Genomic DNA, 19,362 nt, shown 5'->3' with positions numbered 1-19,362 from the left:
CCTCATAAATTGCTTTTAGGGAGGTAGCTTTGCAGAGAGGCAACTCTGGGCCCTGAAAACTGAATCATACCCATGCATTCTCAGCCTATCTTTAGTTTTCAGCTCATATAAATAATAATAGAATAAAAACTTCCCCTCTTCTAAATCCCTATTATATGCTAAGCACATAACATGCTTAATCTCATTTAACCCTTGTACCACTACTCCAAAGAAGGTATTATTAACAATATTTCCATTTTAGAGATTTAAAAAGTGAGGCTTGGAGATGGCCCAAGACTTTGCATCTTATTTTAGTGTTTTCTTAAATCCTCTTTCTTTTTCGCTCTGTCCCCTTTTGTAAACAGGTAATCAATGCATAGCGTAATTTCTAAGCTGAAGACCACAAATCCACAGACTCTTCTCCTCTCTGGAACTTTTTTCCCCCAAAGTAAATACATCAGGGATGAGGAGGGAGTGTGTTGGGGTGGAAGGGTGTGGGGAGGCAGACTTTCCTGAGAGTACTTCCCCCTTCCTTCTCCTTTAACTTTTGCCAATGGGGCCACAACCAGCTTTCTCATTTGGTAGCAGAAGCTTGTTGGTGCCTTTTCCTCCAACATCAGAGGTCAGTATCTGGGACTGTTCTCACCCCTGAGAGAGCCAGCAGCCAGTCATTTTCTCTTTCCTGGGCTCCTTCCTTCCTAGTCCCAGGCCCTCTATTCTTCCAGCCCTTTGGCTCTCTTCAGCTCCCCTTTCTTGTTCTGTCTCCTCCAGCCTTTCTTCTTTCCTGCTCCTGCTTATTTCCCTAGTCTCTATCTCTGCCTCCATCACTGTATCTTTATTATCATTGCTAAAAGCAGATGTCAAATTATTGTATTTGAAAGAAGAGATTTTTTTGACGCAGTAGTTCCAAGACTTGTCTATTTATAATACAGAAACCCGTTAATGGGTACTATGCATCACAATTGCCTTCTCCTAAGACTCTCTTGGGGGGTTAGAGCCCATTTTCTGTTTTGTACAGACAGGATTGACTAACCTTAGGGTGGTAGGTGGATGTGTGCTGACGGCAGCCGGGACTGAAAGTCTACCCTTGGCAGAAGGCAAGGAGGAAGCTTAAGGCGCAAATGATGCTTTCCAAGCTGAAAAGAATTGCTGGGAGGGCACAGGAGCACGGTGTCTCAATAACTCCTAGTTATTGCCTATTCTTTCATCTCTCCTAGGCTGAAGTTCCCGACAAACTCGAGCCCACCAGCATCTTGCTGCCCAGAAAGGTTGGAGATGGCAGTCTTTCCAAACTCCTGCCTCACGGGGTGTCTGCTCATTTTCATTCTCCTCCAGCTGCCCAAGCTGGATTCTGGTAGGTCAGGAAGCCATCAGACTTGTTCCCCAAAACCCTTTTAGGCTGGAAGGCGTTGGCAGGCCTAGACTAGGGGATAAGTTGGAAGAGGGTTTGAGCTGAGTAGAGAAGGAGCTGCGAATTATCTTTCTGGGTGGAACTTTGTTTCAATGATGTCCTGCCTTTTTCTCTCAATTATAGGATAATTTCTAGCCTACAAGCTTGAAATTTCTCAGTAATTGTAAGCAATCCCGTTTGGTTGTCCTTAGGGACTTTCCCAAGGGCCCAGATGGATTCCCTGGAGCTGTAGTGGGAGAGTGCCCTTCAGTGGGATCCTCATCTGTATCAGTCCTCAACTCCCACCTCCACATTCCGTCCGCCCCTCTTGGTGTTTTGGCAGCTCCCTTTGACGTGATCGGACCCCCGGAGCCCATCCTGGCGGTGGTGGGTGAAGATGCAGAGCTGCCCTGTCGTCTGTCCCCCAACGTGAGCGCCAAGGGCATGGAGCTGCGCTGGTTCCGGGAGAAGGTCTCGCCTGCGGTGTTCGTGAGCCGCGAAGGGCAAGAGCAGGAGGGCGAGGAGATGGCTGAATACCGGGGAAGAGTGTCGCTGGTGGAGGACCACATCGCCGAGGGCAGCGTCACTGTGAGGATACAGGAGGTCAAAGCCTCTGATGATGGGGAGTACCGATGCTTTTTCAGGCAGGACGAAAACTACGAAGAGGCCATTGTGCATCTGAAGGTGGCTGGTGAGTGGACGGGTTTTGACTTTCTCCGGTGACTCCATGCGAGATAATATTTTCCTGTGGCTCTGTTACTTTGGAAACCATCAAACCTGTTCCCCAAATCCCTTTCAGGCTGGAAGGGATTGGCAGGCCTAGAGTAGTAGATAAGTAGGAAGAGGGTTTGAGCTGAGTAGACAGGGAGCAGCGAATGATCTTTCTCCTTGGAACTTTGTTTCCATGATGTCCTGCTTTTTTCTCTCAATTATAGAATAATCATTTCCCCATGTTAATAATTAAATAAGTGTAAGATGTAATGACTATATAACATTCTCTTCTATTAGTGCATCATAATTTGCTTGGTCAAAGCCCAGAATTGAGCATTTAAGTTGTGTCTGTTTTTCACCATTTATAGTAAGGCTATAGTGAGCAATCCCAGTGCTTACTTGGTGAATTAGTACCCAAGACTGATTTTGTGAGATTGTAGAGCATGGTGGCTTGTTAAGGGTCTTGACCTACCTAGAAAAGTTTTGGTTTTGTTTCTGTTTTTGCTTCAAGCCAGAATTCAGAGTGAAACTATAAGGAAATGGTACACACCGAGGAACAAAGTATACTTTGAGGTCTGCCTTTCCCACCTGGCACCAAGAAAATTTCTTTCTGAGCTACATTTCCTACTGTAAAACGGGGGGAGCACCTGCCGAACAAGATTTTGCAAGAATGAGATTAAAAAAAAAAAAATCAATATAGGAATTCCCTGGTGGTTCGGTGCTTCCAATGCAGGGGGTATTGATCAGGGAACTAAGATCCCTCATGCCTGGAATATGAGAAACTGCTTTGTCAATTCTAAAAGCATTATATACTTGTAAAATATTGCTGTGCAATATATATTGCTTCTTATGCATATATTCAAGTAAAGATGAAGTTTGAAAAATACATGGGTGAAATGTGGGTCCCTGTTTCATAACAGGGTGTCCCACATGGTAGTATCATATATAACTCATCTTTCCTTTTTAAGGAAGTGTCTTAAAAACTGGTTATAAAGCCCTAGAGATTTGACAGCATAAATCTGTCAATGTTACCTTTTATGAATGATAGACACCTTTGAGAATCTGCTGAAAATGGTGGCCCTTTTCATGAAAAGAAAACATATTCTCACATATATACACAATTTGGAATATGACTTTAAGCCAATAGTTGTTTCATCTGTGATAAGATGTCTTCTTTTATGGATACCTCAGTTCCCTTGTGTAGTAAAACATGGAGATGGGTCCCTCTTATTCCCAATTCCTCTGGGCTTCTCTTTCTCAAACTATATAGCCCTATGGTTATAAGGCTCCCAGAAGAGTGTCCACTAAAGGAGTAAGGCACCTTCTTTCTCCATAGCTCTGGGCTCTGATCCTCACATCAGTATGAAAGTTCAAGAGAGTGGAGAGATCCAGCTGGAGTGTACCTCAGTGGGATGGTACCCAGAGCCCCAAGTACAGTGGCGAACTCACAGGGGAGAAGAGTTTCCATCCATGTCAGAGTCCAGGAATCCTGATGAAGAAGGTTTGTTTACTGTGAGAGCTTCAGTGATCATCAGGGACAGCTCTATGAAGAATGTGTCCTGCTGCATCCGGAACCTCCTTCTTGGCCAGGAGAAAGAAGTAGAGGTTTCCATACCAGGTCAGTAAAACAGGTGCTGGGTTCCTTTTTGACACAGTTTCAGGGCAACATCACATGGGACATCTGCCCAGCTACAACCTCCTGGCAGATTTGTCTATTTTTCTCATCTTAAACTTTCCCCACCTAAACTCCTGCCTGTTGAGCCCCACCAACTTCACTAGAGATTCTGAAGGCATAAGTTTTATACCTAGATCTCACAGACATTCCAGATTTTCCATCTTAGAAGATATATCTTAGATAGGGAAGTCTTCCAGATTTTCTTAGGAGATATATCTTGGAAAAGCTTTGTCTTTGAAGGGTGTGGTCTTCCTGATTCAGAGCCTTCTGGATCTAGCTAAATCAGTTCTCCTCTTTCCACCCTTACCTCCCCCTCCTCCCTATCCCATGCTAGAGCTCCAAGTTTCCAGAGTCTTCATACTCTACCTCTGGTTCAGCAAGGAAGTTTTCCTTATTCTTGGGTCATTGAATACCCTTCTGTTGCACACAGAAAGTGATATTTCCCCTTCCTTATTTACTTCCCTCATCCCCTTGGCTCCCATCCTGCATTGATGGCTAAGGAGAAATTTCCATGATAACATGAATCGGTCCATTATATTCTTTATTCCACAGGTCCTGTCCTCAAATGACTCTTCTTCATCTTCATTCCTCTCTTTCTCTGCTCTCTCTTACCTAAGACCAAAATTTATCTGAAAACCTCAGAGTGGTATTGGAGGGACTCTTTTGCCATGGGAGGAATGTGAGAGGTCCAGGTCATCATCTATCCAGCCCCCTTTGGAATCAAGACAGGAGCTAGATTTGCTCTGAGTTTCTCAACAAATGTCCTTCTTGGGGATTTTGTTCTAGCCTCCTTCTTCCCAAGGCTGACTCCCTGGATGGTGGCTGTGGCTGTCATCTTGGTGGTCCTAGGACTTCTCACAATTGGGTCCATATTTTTTACCTGGAGACTATACAAGGAAAGATCCAGACAGAGGAGGAATGAATTCAGCTCTAAAGGTAAGTCATAGAATCCCAGTCTACTTGTCAGGAGTGCTTCCACATGAGGGTGAACCCAAGTCCTTTAGGATGACTGCCAATGGGAGTCAAACTGCCAATCAATTATCTACTTAATTCCAGAATTCTAAAAATCAAAGGGGATTATAAAGCTCCTGAATTCAGTAGCACCCAATATGAAGAATAACAGAGGTTTGGGTATAAGATGAGTCAAAGAAATTTTAATTGAGATAATAGACCTGATGTTTATTCATTATTGATCTTCAGACTCTAGCCTTACTTTTAACTTGGTTTCTCAGTAATGATTAAAGTTCTGATACTAAGTAAGTAGGAACTTCCTGCATATTTCTTAGAAAACAAAACAAAATTCTTGCTCTTCATTTGTTGATAATGCCTCAATAATCAGGTAGTCATGAATTAAATAATTTCTTTTATATGTTTCTCACACCTGTTTTGTTCCCTCCCTCACACCCAGGCTAGAAGGTCATTAAGGTATTTCTGTTTGTTTTCCAGAGAAACTCCTGGAAGAGCTCAGTAAGTTCTATGTCCTTTGTCTTTTTTCATCCACAAAGTTGTCTCTCTCTTATTATAAAACATGTCAATAACACCCTTTCCCTCTCCCCACCCTCTCTCACTACAGAATGGAAAAGGGCTACATTGCATGCAGGTCAGTGACTCTGAATATCTTAAGGGCTCTGAGGTGCTACCCTGCAGGTACTGAAAGTCCTCCAATACTTGGAAATAAAAACCACTAATATATAGAGGGGAAAGATGATGACAAATGGCCCCAACATTATCCTTGAGGCACATAAAGGGCCCTTGGAAGATGGCTAGAAGGCAAGCCCCCTCTGACAGGGTCCCATGGGGTACTGGGGACAGTCAGTTGATACATCACCCTATGGCTGTGGATGGAAGAGGGGAAAAGAGACAGCTGAGCAGGCCAAGCAGTTCCCTTCCTGAGGAGATCTGTCAACTGCTAGAGCAGGTCTCCACTTCTTCAGAGAAGAAAGGATGGTTCTTTCAACCTGTGACATTCACTGATAATCAGATTCACTTTCTCTCTGTCTCTAGTGGATGTGACTCTGGATCCAGATACTGCCCACCCCCACCTCTTTCTGTACGAAGATTCAAAATCTGTCCGACTGGAAGATTCACGTCAGAAACTTCCTGAGAAACCAGAGAGATTTGACTCCTGGCCCTGTGTGATGGGTCGTGAGGCCTTCACCTCGGGGAGACATTACTGGGAGGTGGAGGTGGGAGACAGGACGGACTGGGCAATTGGGGTGTGTAGGGAGAATGTGATGAAGAAAGGATTTGACCCCATGACTCCCGAGAATGGGTTCTGGGCTGTGGAGCTCTATGGAAATGGGTACTGGGCTCTCACCCCACTGCGGACCCCTCTCCCACTGGCTGGACCCCCCCGCCGGGTTGGGGTCTTCCTTGACTATGAATCAGGAGACATCTTCTTCTACAACATGACTGATGGATCCCATATCTATACTTTCTCCAAGGCCTCTTTCTCTGGCCCCCTCCGGCCCTTCTTCTGCTTGTGGTCCTGTGGTAAAAAGCCCCTGACTATCTGCCCAGTCACTGATGGGCTTGAGGGAGTCATGGTAGTTGCTGATGCCAAGGACATTTCAAAGGAGATCCCACTGTCCCCCATGGGGGAGGACTCTGCCTCCGGGGATATAGAAACCCTCCATTCTAAACTAATCCCTCTACAGCCCAGCCAAGGGGTGCCTTAAGAAATACTCCAGCTCAGCTCTTCCCCTCTACTCTAACCCCCCTTCCACCACTCCCAGGGCTTCATCTGCCAGCTTTACTCAGCCCCTGTTTCTTCCTGTTGGGTAGGGATTAATTAATCTTGAGAAGGTTGTGTTGCTGCTGATAGAGTGTTAGGAATAGGCCCTTCCTAATCTGTTTCGGTAACAATAGTCAAGGGGCAGGGAGGTGACTCAGACTGCTTCTTGTGGTCTCCCATCCCAGAGGCCAAATCCTCTAGGGAGGGAATTGCAGTTTGGGGATCAAGATGGAGTTAGGTCGGCATGGGGTTATGACAGAAACATCTTGGTGTCCAGTATAGGGGTATATAGAGGAACAGGTTTTAAGTAAGCAGAAAACCCAAAGGGTTCTGGGAAGGGAAAACCGGTGGCTGAAATCCCATAAAGGAACTTGGAGGGAACATCATAATAGAGGAAAATGAGGTGAACTCAGGCAGTGATAAACATCTGACTTGTCCCTAGAGCTTTAGGGCCCATATCTCAGATTTTCTAAGTCATTCATACAGGGTGGATCTGAGCAATTGGCAAGGGGAGTAAAGAAGGTGAGGAGGTCAGATAGAATGAAAGAGGAAAGAATTTTAAACAAAATGCAAAGGGCTCTTTCCAACCTCACTTTGTTGATTCCACAAGTTGCTGGTTGTCTTCTTTCTTTTATCTAGAATCTCTCCACTTTAGAGGCATTTTCAGGCATCATCTTTCAGTGATATCACCACTTCATTGGCCATTGTCTCATGGCCAATGGCCACGTCTCACCCACATATGGTTTAAAACTGCTCAACCACACCTTTAATTAGCTTTAAACACCATCCTCTCCCATACTGAGCCACGAATCATTCCACACCCAGCTTTCGTACATGCTGCTTCTCCTCAGGGTCCCCTGAAAGCTGCATCATTGTGCTCAGCACAGCTAGATTGATTGCACTTGTTTGTATTTGCATTTTCCTGTATATGTTTGTCTTATCCAGGCTCCCACCTTCCATTTCCATTGGGTTTTCCAGGGTCAATGTTGCCCATGGTCTTAACCTAATAAATAAGTCTGTCTGTTGAAAACAGCTTCTGCACCTCCCTTTCTTTATTCAACAAATGGAACTGACACAAAAACAGAGACAAGAAACCTGCATGGGAACTCAGTGGGTCAAAGCACTGTGGTTCTGTTTATCCAAGACCCATCCCCAGACCTGATGGCAGAAGGCTCACCAGGGCAGGCAGCACAGGGCCTCCTGTCCCAGGAAGGGCCAGCTACTTACAAAAAGGCCACAGTGCCAGTGGCTACCCACCTGTAGCCTCTGGAGGAAATATTTGGTGATGCCTCATAACTGGATAAACAAACAAACTTGGGTGATCCTCCTTTCCTTGCCCCTTCCTCAAGCTGTATTCACCCTACCCTACATTGGACTCCTGAAAGAAGACCACCATTTATCTCTGCTTTCAAAGTATTCATTTATGTTCAAATTGTACTTTTAGAAAGTAAAAGATTTTTTTAAAAGTCCAAACTTCTTTAAAAAATACTTGAGAATCTTAAGTAGTTGTTTTGCCAGTTTAATGTACTATGTGTATCCTGAAATGTATATATAAAATCTTACCCTAAATAAATGGGACTGCCACAGGAACCCCTCTCTGAGAGTAGAAAGAGAAATAGTCAGAGGTTTCAATTAGCTCTGCGACTGCCCTCACCTTCCTATTTCCTCATGATCTTCAAGGAAAATGGTTACCAAACACAGTATTGAGCTGGCAGTAGATTCTGAACTTATGTGATAAGCCTTGCAGCTCCCTTTCCATCGCAGCTCCCTTTCCATCTGGCACCAGATACCAGTGCCTGAAGGAGGAAATTAACAGTCTTGGTAGCTCTGGCTTTATTTTTAAATCTTCCAAAAGAGAAGAAAGGTGGCCTTGCTGATGCTTCGTCAAAGCCTGTCTTAATGACCTGAAGCAGAATCAGTGATACTGTGGTTTCAGAAGGTCCAGAAAGGCCTCTCCCACCAGTGCAAATAATTAACTGTAGTATTTCCAAGGCCTGACTTCCTTTTTAAACCAGAAACTAAAACCTTTCACCCCACAGCTAAAGACCAGCCTTAAAAATGCAAATGCTCCTGAAATAATAGTAACAGGACTTCATTTCACACACCAAAAGCCAACTCTGGTCATCACATGTTTGAAAGGGTCTGCCTCTCTTTAAAAGAGACCCAGACATTCACATTAAGAGAAAAATAACTGTGCAACTCCTATCATCACTAATCAACAACAGCTCTTCCGTGCCATCTCTCTGCATATCCTTATTCATCTGCTCCTTCTGCCTCCAAACAACACTTAGGTCTCCTTAAATCGCCCCCTGGAAAACTCCGAATCGACTCTCAACTATACGCGCCTTTACTCTTGCCACTCACTTTAAAATTTAAAATAGAAATCGTCTTTTTCCTTGAATACATATGAAAGTTAATTTTAAAAAGTAAAAATGATCCCAAATCTCACTCAAATATAACCAATTAAAGCATCTCTGCCTGCAAAGTGGGAGACCTGGGTTCAACCCCTGGGTTGGGAAGATCCCCTGGAGAAGGAAATGGCAACCCACTCCAGTATTCTTGCCTGGAAAATCCCATGGACAGAGGAGCCTGGTGGGCTACAGTCCACGGGGTAGCAAAGAGTCGGACACGACTGAGCGACTTCACTTTCACTTTCACTTCTCCTTTAAAAAATAAAAAGAATCTGTATTGTTTAGTTCAAAGGACTTAAACTAAATACTTTTTGAGGAGTGTTTCAAACTAGTTGGAAAGTCTTTGAGGTACAGCTTTGCTGGACATAAACACAGATGTACGAAAACCTTACTAATTAAGGGACGATAGAGTGACATACTTGTAGAAAGAGAAAGGCAGAACTGGTTTTAGTTTGATGCCTCCTTTTTGAGAGCAGCATAACATCCATTCAGAAAAGTCCACAAATCCTCAGGGTACAGCTAGAAAATTCAGATCAAGAAGCAAGACACTTGGGACCCCCTTACATGGGTCTCGAGGGTCTAGCGGACAGAAAGGAGAGGAGGGAGGAGTTAATGAGCACCCGAGGGCTAGGCCCCAGCAAGAACCAAACTGAATAGCGTTAAGACTTCCCAGGAGCAGGTGTCAGTTTTTAAGTAAGGCAATTTCAGCAATATGGGTGCCATTATTCAAACAAGAATTCTGTCGAGAGCGGAAAGAAATTTCCCTTACTCTTGGCTACGCAGCCGAGCGCCGTCCGGCCGGCTGCAGCCTGGAATCGAATCTGCGTTCATTCAGAAGACACTGCCCAGCGGCCCCCGCAACCCGACACTTGACTCCGCGTTTCCAATCGGGGTCGGCGTCAGGGCCGTACGTAAACTGGTGGTTGCCTTTTTTAATGGAAAATTTTCCGCATCCTCAGAAAAAGAGAAAAAAGGAAAAAAAAAAAAAAAGGGGGACTACCGTTCATGTAGACATTGAAATAAAATTTGAGGACAACCATTTACCAGCAGGTCAGGATGGCCGAGCGGTCTAAGGCGCTGCGTTCAGGTCGCAGTCTCCCCTGGAGGCGTGGGTTCGAATCCCACTCCTGACATTGTGTACATTTTTTAATCAGTCTAATAACGGTTGTGTGTATCATCAGCTTTCCCCCACGTTTCCCCTGTGGTTTAATCTGTTTGTCCTCTTTTCCTAAATAAATTATTCAAAATTAAAAAATTTTTACATATTAAAGATAAGACATCAGCCAAGTTCTAAAATGAAAGCACTCTGTACCCAGAAGAGTACCCACAAGTTAAGATCTAGTCATTTTAATCTTCTTTCCCTGTCTCTAGCTGTCTGTCCCTCTCTCTCCTTTACATTCAAGGAGTTGAATAAAAGTTACTCCTTTCACTGATGTCTACAGGGCCATTCTTTAGTTTTATTTATTTATAGATTCCCTTTTAATTGCCTTTCTTCAATTTTATTTCTCATCTCCCACTCCCCCTTAAGAAATCATTGGAAAGATCATCCTTTTCTTTCTTGCTGTGTGTTTTTGTAGAACACATTTTTGGTTTCGCTATATACATTTTTAATTTACATAAATGCCGCTGTGTCATATATCTCATTCTATTTTTACTTTGTGCCTTTTGGCCAGTTTTTTTTAGCAGATGTTGTGCATACACCTAGACCATATCTAGAACAATTTCAATCACTGCGGGGGAGACCAGGGTTTGATCCTTGAGTGGGAAGGATCTGACCCCATAGAGATCCTCAGCAGCCCAGCTAGAGGCCCTACTCAATCCATAACTTTTAAATTCAAGTTCCACCCATACTGCTTTGGTAACTTATGATCTTTTAAAAAGAAAGTATGAAACATTTGAGCTATATCAGCTGTCAAGTCAAGTCCACCTGTGGTTTTCATGATGCCATAAATACATGCCTACCTGCCTATGGTCATCTCCAGACAAAGAAGAATTTCAAGATCTGCACACTCTGTTCTCTTACTGCTTCCACTTACCCAAACTGAGCATCCTCGGCCTCACCACACACTGTTCCCTTTGCCTGGAGCACCTCTTCTACTTCTCTGTTTGAGAAGGTAACAGGCAGGAAGGCCAGGGGTCTCCAAAAGGAGGAAATAGGCTGCAAGTGTCAAATTTTTTTTCTCTTAAAATTCTGTGCTGCCATGACAACACTGGTTCCACCTGAACTTAACTTTTCTCAAACCTTGAGTTAACCAATGTGTTTTTCTTATGGAAATTTTTTTCTTAAGCTATGTTAATGAAACTATGTATTTGCTTTGGAATTTACCCTTCTTTAAAATGGTTCCACCTAAGACTAACTTTTTTTTCTTTTCCCAAACCTTGGGCTGATAATAGCTCAACAAACCAGTATTCATATCAATTGTTTTATGGCTGCGGGATGACACACCTCGTGCCATCCTATCTCAAAAATACATACTGTGGAAGAGGGGCCTGGTGAAACTCGGTCAGCCCTGAGGTGTCTCTCTTATCTGATCAATAGCTTTCTAACAGACCTAAAACATGTCGCTATAGACTAGCAGGGCACTCTTTCTGCCCCCTTCTGATGTCTATGTCAGAAGCTTTCTCTATCTCTTTTATACTTTAATAAAACTTTATTACACAAAAGCTCTGAGCAATTAAGCCTCGTCACTGGCTCCGGATTGAATTCCTCTCCTCTGGAGGCCAAGAATCCCAACGTCTTTCACGGCTCAACAACAACCTTTCATCTCCAGCCCACTTTCTTGTCTGGATCTCACCTACATCTCCTCCATGCTCAGTCTGGCTATCACTCCTTCCAGGAAGTCTTCCCCCACCATCTATCTCCTCTCAGTCTGAGCTGAGTATCAAAGTGTGGTCTACTGTACCCTCCACTCCAATGGGGTTATAGCTCACTATACTGTAATTGCCATTGAACTGTTTGATTCACCCTTCCATCAGCTTCTTTAGGACAAAACTCATGACCGAAGTGACACTAGCATGGTGCCTGCCACATGATAAGCACTGGGTAGATAAACAAGTATTTAACTGTAAACCATTTTCACTTGTATACGTAAATCACTTTCACGATGGATACATGGAGAGTTAGGAAGATTTTTAGACTTTAGGAGAGATGGCTAAATTCTTCACCTGAAATATTCCATAGCTTCCATAGCCAGTAACATTATCTCAATGGTACAGATCAGGCAATCTATTGAGGGCCACTTGGCTGGAAGCATCCTCGTAAAGGTATTCCTGCAGCCTGATGGAGCAGAAGGGTGAAGGTTAAGGTAGATTTGGTAACAGAATTAAGGAGTGATCTAGTGTTGACATCTCTACCATGACCCAGCTGGCCTTACCATTTGAGGTCTGTAATCTCGGCCTGGGAAAAAGGCTTTGTTGTGCAGAATATAGAAGCATATGAAAAAGACGGTCTGTCTCTTGATGAAATAAAATTTGTATATTAAAGTAGGACAGAAAAATTAAACATAAAATTCTTTTTGTGTGTTTGTTTGGACCTCCTCCCTCCTTAATGTGCAGTGGGCACATTAACCAGAGCACCTCAAAGATAGAAGTGACTGCTCCACCATAAAGATCATTTTTTTCCCTCTTTCCTTTTCTTAAAAGAATAGCATTCTTTACCAATTTTGTAGGGAGTATGGTAACTGTATGCTTGCTTTGTATGTGCTTCTATGGACTAGGTGTAACCTTGGTGAACTTCACATAAAATATCAGCATGTCATGTTGATGTACTATCATGCTGATGTACTATCCTTTGTCTCGAAAATGCAAATGACTGTTCCTTCAACTTCTAACAAGTAGAACAGTTGTCAGAGTTTTCTGAGGATCTGTCTCCTGGTTACAATCCTCAATTTAGCTCAAATAAAGTTCCCTTTTTTTTCTTCTTAAGTTGATTATTTATTGAATTTTCATTGACACTTCCATTGCTCTGTGATGTCTATAAGGAAAAGTGGGGAATTAAGCTGCAGAGTGAGTGGAGAAAGTCTCCATAGAAGTAGAATTGTTTTCTGAACTGTTCTTCAAAGTGTTGGGACATTTTGTTTCTGCAGATAGAACAGAAGATCATATTTCAACTGTTGACCATCTACACAAAATCATGTGCTCTGAAGGTAAAAGTCAGGTTGGTGAGACTTTCTGGGCCAGGTGGAAGAGGGGTTGGTCTTGGGAGATGAGCAAGTGGGTAACAGTTACAATGAACTTTGTTTCCCTGATCATGAGTTTCTATATAAAGGGACCAAATTATGAGCAAAACTCTAGACTTCTTTTCCACTTCTCATATTTCCTTCCTCTCTCTTATAGAATTTGGAAGAAGGTACCCTAGACCCTCCTGGACTGCTTCTTCATGTCAGCCTGGATGCTAACAGCTTCAGGTCAGTCTGTTCTAGTGGGATGTCCACCCTGTGGGTATACAATCAAAAGGATGCTTCTCCTGATAACTTCTTTCTGAAATCACTGTGACGAGTATGTTCCTCTTTTATTTTCCTTTCCAAAAAAACTCTGAGCACAAGTCCACCTTTTAAAATAGCCATTTACAACTCATGTTATATGGTTGGATTTTAGTGGTTGGTATGAATTGAGATGCTGTAGCATTCTCTAAGGTTAAAGAAAAATAAGATTATGGCATCTGGTCTCATCACTTCATGGCAAATAGAAGGGGGGAAAGAGGAAGCAGTGAGAGATTTTATTTTCTTGGGCTCCAAAATCACTGCAGATGGTGACTGCAGTCATGAAATTAAAAGACACTTCCTCCTTGGAAGGAAGGCTATGACAAACCTAGACAATGTATTAAAAAGCAGAGACATCACTTCACTGACAATGGTTCATATGGTCAAAACTATAATTTTTTCAGTAATCAAGTACAGACTTGATAGTTGGACCATGAAGAAGGCTGAGCGCAAAAGAATTGGTTCTTTCAAATGGTGGTGCTGGAGAAGAGATCAAACCAGTCAGTCCTAAAGGAAATCAACCATGAATATTCATTGGAAGTACTGCTGCTGAAGCTGAAGCTTCAATACTTTGGCCACCTGATGCCAAGAGCCAACTTACTGGAAAAGACCCTGATGCTGGGAAAGACTGAAGGCAAAAGGAGGGGGCGGCAGAGGATGAGATGGTTACATAGCATCACTAACCCAATGGACATGAATTTGAGCAAATTTGAGATAGTGAAAGACAGAAAAGCCTGGCGGGCGACAGCCCATGGACTCAGTCGAGTCAGACACGACTTACCGACTGAACAACAAGCCTTCTTAATAATACATTTATCAATCATTCCAGAGGCTGATCTTGATTAAAATATTGCCTGTAGATTGTGAAAGTAGGTTATGAAATCCCAATTATTTGAGATTCCACAAGGGAAAAGAATAGAATGACTAGAGATTATTATGCCGTTTGTAGTTTAAATCTGGTTCCTTTGCCTTAGGCTTTCCCTGGCTTCTTTGGTACTTGCTGAAAAAAATATTACATGAAAACTTAAGAAAGGTAGAAATTCTTCTGAAAGAAAAACAAATTTATCTTGGTCTCTTCTTTTTCGTAAACAATAAAACCGTCCCCACTCTCAGGGACACATAAAGCACTTTCGTGAAACCCCATAGGGAAAATTTACACTTTAAGTTGATTGGGTTTTTGAACTCTCCGTATCCTTTGCGGGCAGAAAACCACAAAAGGCCCCGCTGGGATTCGAACCCAGGATCTCCTGTTTACTAGACAGGCGCTTTAACCAGCTAAGCCACGGAGCCAACACGCTTGCCAGCTTCCAAATCAACATAGAAAAGGAATAATCTTAGCTTTCCCCCGCCCCCTGCATGTATTTCCTTGTATTGACGCTCGGGCGAGCTCTCCAGACAATCTTCCAAATCCTAAAGATGAACCCCGGCTTCTCCCCCAAAGACCTAAAAGACCGCGCAGCCATAGGAAAACTGAGACGCTCCGTGCAGGAGTGAGGTAAGGGAAACTCGGGAGCGAGCCTGAAGCTCTGGGCTGCGCCAGAGAAGTCTCCGGAAACTGCCAGGAAGGGCAAGAGTTCAGCAGCTCAGGCTTCCTTGGGTGAAGTATGACCTGGGACCCCTGGAGGAAAGGAAATTAGCCACATTTACACGAGAACACCCCTCCGAGTCGTGTAACACATTTGCACCAGAACCCTTTCTGAACCAGGAACTAGTCCCTGCAGAAAGAACGCCCTGTGTTCTTTATTTCATGGATTTTAATTAAAATTCGAGCTCTTCCTTACCTCATTTCTTTCCGTAAAATTGGCTCCCACCTGCCTGCTTCTTGCTTGACTGAGTCATATCTTTAAAAAATTCAAGATTTCATTATTAAAACCTAGTCTTGGAAAGAGATAAAGGAGCAATCTCCTCTCCTCTGCAGCTAGAGGAAGAGAAGCTTTCTTGTTCGATAACTTATCCAAAGGATCTACTTGATAAAACTGTTAAATTGAGAGCATCCGCAAGAAGTACTATATTTTCATACGTGCTTGTGTACTTGTAACTGTTCGAAATTCATTCTATTCTATGAAATAGATATGTCCTTAGACAAAGGACTTTAATGGAACTAGCAAGAGTTTTACAAATTGTTTTCAAAGCTGTGAAAGTAACTTCCCAAATGAACCTGTAATTATAATCGGCTGCGTGCTTGAAATCTGTGACCATTCTGAAAATGTTGAAATTAACATGCCGGTATTTTTAAACTGTAACAGTATTGAAGGATATCTCTGTCTCACTCTAAACCAGCCATTGGCATTAATCTCTGCCTGCAAACATGATGTGAGGGAGAGGTTAAAAAGCCCTGACTCTGCTAGATTTCTTTTTCATAAAACAATTGAGTCTATGAACTTGACGCACAGTCTGATTGATTCCATGAAATAAGTAAGCACTGATTTCTTTAATAATATAAGATTAACCATCGTTTTATCAATGTGCTTGGACCCAGAAAGAAAGTGAAGTTGCTCAGCCATGTCCGACTCTTTGCAACCCCATGGAAGTCTACCAGGCAGTAACAGTCTACCAGGCTCCTCAGTCCATGGAATTTTCCAAGATAATCATAAACAGCACAGTCACACCTAACATGACTTTGTCCAAGCTGGAGTGGACATTTAGAAAGACAGCAGAACCAGTAATATTTGGTTTGGGTTTTTCCTTTGACTGGCACGTATTCAAAATTTGCACAGAAATTCTGAGAAGTCAAAGGAGTTTTTAACAAGCCAGAGACAAGTCTTCGGAGAAAATGTGAGACTAAGAGCAATCATTTTCAGAAATCTGGATGTGATCTGCAAAGACCATGGACAGGCCCCTGACATTGGCTCTGTTCCACACAACTGAAATTGGAGAAGGTGTAGATCTCTGTGTCATAGACTGCTGAGAGTGGAAATAGCTGGCAGTGCTACTATTTCCCAAATACCTGGGAGAGAACTGGAAGAATAGTGCACTGTGACCCAGAGAGGAGGAGACTCCATCACAGGGATGATTGATTTTACATGTCAACTTGGCTAGTCTACAGAGCCCAGTTCTTCAATTAAACACTAATGTACATGTTGCAGTTATTTAATTAAACACTAATATACATCATGTATGGATGTGAGAGTTGGGAAAGGAAGCCTGGCATGCTGCAGTCCATGGGATTGCAAAGAGTTGGACATGACTGAGCAAATGAACTGTACTGTACATGTTGCTGTGAAGGTATTTAATAAATGTGGTTAACATCTACAATTAGTTGACTATAAGTAAGAGATTATCCTCAGTAATGTGCATGGCCCTTATCTAACAAGTTGAAAGACTTAAGAGCAAAATGGAGGTTTTCCTAAGGAAAAAGAAACTGTCTCAAGACTTTAGCATCAGCTCCTGGCTGAGATTTTTCTAGACTGCCATCCAGCAATACAGATTTCAGACTTGTCAGTCACCACAATCATATAAGCCAATTTCTAGAAATGCATGTATATTTTCCTACTGGTTATGTTTATTCTGGACTCTCTGTTTCTCTTTTTCTAGCTGGGACAAGCCCTGAAGAAAAGACTGGAAACTGGAACCCTCAGAAAAGACCCAGCAGAAGATCTCTAAAAACAAAATGAAAGCAGGCCTCAGCTCATGTCAGAACACCAGAGAAATCTGAGGAAGTCAAAAAAAGAAGAGAGAAAAAAAAAAAAAACACACACACACACACACACACCTTACAAAACCTTCAAAACGAAGGGAGGTCTTTGCAGATATTATGTGGAGCAGAGGGATCCTAGGCATGGAGGGAGGCCTTTTTGTCCCCCATTTCTTGTAGGTAAGACCCCAGCCTCCATGACCCTCTCTGAGTTCCAAAGAGCAGATTCGAACAGTGTTAATCAAAGGAGGGGCAGCCGGGAGACCACCTGAAGCAAGATTAAAGGGACCAGAGAGGCTCATCAGAATTAGGAAGCCGGATCACCTGAGACTGGCACACACCCGAATCTTGTCAGCAACCCCACCCTTTTGAAACTTGGCAGAAGAAGAATGCTAGACTGTTACTGCCTTGATCCTTATCATACACCTCTGCCTGACTGTATAACTTCTCCCTAGTCACCACGGAAGGAGGGGCGAGGCACAGTTCTTGAGGCCCTAGCCTACTGTGTTCCCCCTTTGCCTGGCAAAGAAGTGAAGCCACTCTTTCCTTCTCCTGCATGACTGCCTCCGTATTTCTGTTCAGCATGGGTGCACAGAGAGCCAAGATTTTGGCATTACAAAGGCTTCTAGTTTCCTAGGGTGTAACAGCCAAGGTCCAAACAAGGGCGTACAAGGCCCGAGGTTATCTCCCCGAGGTCTCCTACCCTCTCTTGCCCGGCATTGGCCCCCTCGACATTGCTGAAACGTCCCAAGAACGCTCCCACCTCCAGGATTTTGCCCTGGAATTTTCCACAGTTCCAGATGGCTCTTTTCCTAGATACCCATATTTATCTTCATCCTTTTGCCTGATGGACTTTTAAATTATTTTTTCTGTTTCTCTTTTTACCTCCAAGTGCTTATCACGGTTATTTCATTTATTGGGTGTTTTAATACCGTCTTAGCTACGTTCATGCAATCTTCTTGAGGTGAAAGATCACAACTTGTTTTCTTCAGTCGTCTTTCCAGTGCCTTAAATGGTAATATTGGTTGAATGAATGAATGAATGGAGAGGTGATTTGGGGACAGAGAGGGTGCAGGGGTCGGTACAGACATCCTGAGAAAGGAGCAAGACGCTGGGGCGCCTGCAGACGAAATGGCCGCCAGAGAGTTCACGCTCTGCAGTCTGAACTAGCCAAGAAAACGCGGCTTTCAGGCCCAGGAGCAGACTCCAAAAAGTGGACGTGTGCCGCCGCCTAGTTTCTGATGAAGGCAGGTCCGCCTCCCAACCACCCACGTGCGAGGGCCAGTGGCGCAATGGATAACGCGTCTGACTACGGATCAGAAGATTCCAGGTTCGACTCCTGGCTGGCTCGTAGCGCGCATCCTCACTTTTCCTTCTTTACCTCTGCTGACCACTGAGAAACTGAGTGGAGTTAGAAAATCCACTGCAAAAAAAAAAAAAGAAAGAAAATCCACTGCAAGGTGAAGTTTGAAGTTCCTCTGCTTGTAAGTCTCATGAACGAGAAGGACCCGCTTTTGACCACAAGTGGGGTCAAAACTCCTTTGCAGAGCAAATTCCGCGTCCGACCATGCGGTGGCGCTAGCCAGAGCTGAACAGAGAACTGTGCCTGGGCTCGGTGACACGCCCAGCCCCGCCAGTCCATTTTGACTGAAAGATGGGTTTAAGGTTAACCTAGTAAGGCAAGAAGGAAATGGCAACCCACTCCAGTGTTCTTGCCTGGAGAATCCCAGGGATGGGGGAGCCTGGTGGGCTGCCGTCTATGGGGTCACACAGAGTCAGACATGACTGAAGTGACTTAGCAGCAGCAGCAGTAAGGCAAGAGAAAGAAATTAAAATCCAAAAGTTCAGATTGAAAGTAATAGTGAGGGGGGTGGGGAGAAAAATAAGAGTGAAGGGATTGAAGTCTCTTTTTCTCCCCCATCCGGTCATTTCCAGAATAAGAATGTATTAAGAATTTGGCTTCAGATCTGTATGCTGCAGGGGCTTTGCGCATCTAATTGGCCGCTCTCATTTGGGAGAGTAGTAGAAGAACCACTCGCGTATTAACAATGCACAATTGCAAAGATAAAGATGAGAAATCGGAAGAGGAGGAGGAAATGGGAGGAGTTTGTTTTTAGCAGAAAGGATCTGCGGAGGAAACTCACTTCCAAGAGGTTTCCGTAGTGTAGTGGTTATCACGTTCGCCTCACACGCGAAAGGTCCCCGGTTCGAAACCGGGCGGAAACAAGTGTTTTTCTTTAGCGACACTGGCGCGCCTTTATAATTTAAGGTAGTTAAAAATCTTGACACCTCCTTTTCTTATTTCTCTTGCCCCAGGCCGTGGTGCCGAGGCCACGCTGCTCAGGGT

The 19,362-nt window shown here is 43.6% G+C and overlaps 1 protein-coding gene and 4 non-coding genes across 5 annotated transcripts; 4 read left to right on the top strand and 1 right to left on the bottom strand.

Moving 5' to 3' along the window:
* Positions 1-501: 501 nt before the first annotated feature.
* BTN1A1 (butyrophilin subfamily 1 member A1) lies at positions 502-6,505 on the top strand. The gene is made up of 8 exons (XM_070778284.1): positions 502-601; positions 1,197-1,333; positions 1,713-2,060; positions 3,417-3,698; positions 4,542-4,691; positions 5,202-5,222; positions 5,329-5,355; positions 5,760-6,505. The coding sequence occupies exons 2-8, from the start codon at positions 1,255-1,257 to the stop codon at positions 6,431-6,433; spliced, it is 1,581 nt and encodes a 526-aa protein (XP_070634385.1). The 5' UTR covers positions 502-601; positions 1,197-1,254; the 3' UTR covers positions 6,434-6,505.
* A 3,445-nt stretch (positions 6,506-9,950) lies between these two features.
* TRNAL-CAG (transfer RNA leucine (anticodon CAG)) lies at positions 9,951-10,033 on the top strand. Its single transcript has one exon. It is a non-coding gene; the product is annotated as a tRNA-Leu (tRNA).
* A 4,564-nt stretch (positions 10,034-14,597) lies between these two features.
* Positions 14,598-14,671, bottom strand: TRNAT-AGU (transfer RNA threonine (anticodon AGU)). The gene has a single exon. It is a non-coding gene; the product is annotated as a tRNA-Thr (tRNA).
* A 3,622-nt stretch (positions 14,672-18,293) lies between these two features.
* Positions 18,294-18,366, top strand: TRNAR-ACG (transfer RNA arginine (anticodon ACG)). The gene has a single exon. It is a non-coding gene; the product is annotated as a tRNA-Arg (tRNA).
* An 802-nt stretch (positions 18,367-19,168) lies between these two features.
* TRNAV-CAC (transfer RNA valine (anticodon CAC)) lies at positions 19,169-19,241 on the top strand. Its single transcript has one exon. It is a non-coding gene; the product is annotated as a tRNA-Val (tRNA).
* Positions 19,242-19,362: the final 121 nt, after the last annotated feature.

Source organism: Bos indicus, chromosome 23 (assembly GCF_029378745.1).
Source record: "Bos indicus isolate NIAB-ARS_2022 breed Sahiwal x Tharparkar chromosome 23, NIAB-ARS_B.indTharparkar_mat_pri_1.0, whole genome shotgun sequence".
Classification (NCBI taxonomy): domain Eukaryota; kingdom Metazoa; phylum Chordata; class Mammalia; order Artiodactyla; family Bovidae; genus Bos; species Bos indicus.
Note: the sequence above shows the minus strand (reverse complement) of the source record. Positions and strands in the feature narration are given on the sequence as shown.

Excerpts from the sequence above, each read along its gene's own strand:
- BTN1A1 (XM_070778284.1), top strand. The coding sequence starts at position 1,255 with ATGGCAGTCTTTCCAAACTCCTGCCTCACGGGGTGTCTGCTCATTTTC. Across the intron at positions 3,699-4,541 it reads AGTAGAGGTTTCCATACCAG|CCTCCTTCTTCCCAAGGCTG; the intron begins GTCAGTAAAACA and ends ATTTTGTTCTAG. Across the intron at positions 5,356-5,759 it reads AAGGGCTACATTGCATGCAG|TGGATGTGACTCTGGATCCA; the intron begins GTCAGTGACTCT and ends CTCTGTCTCTAG.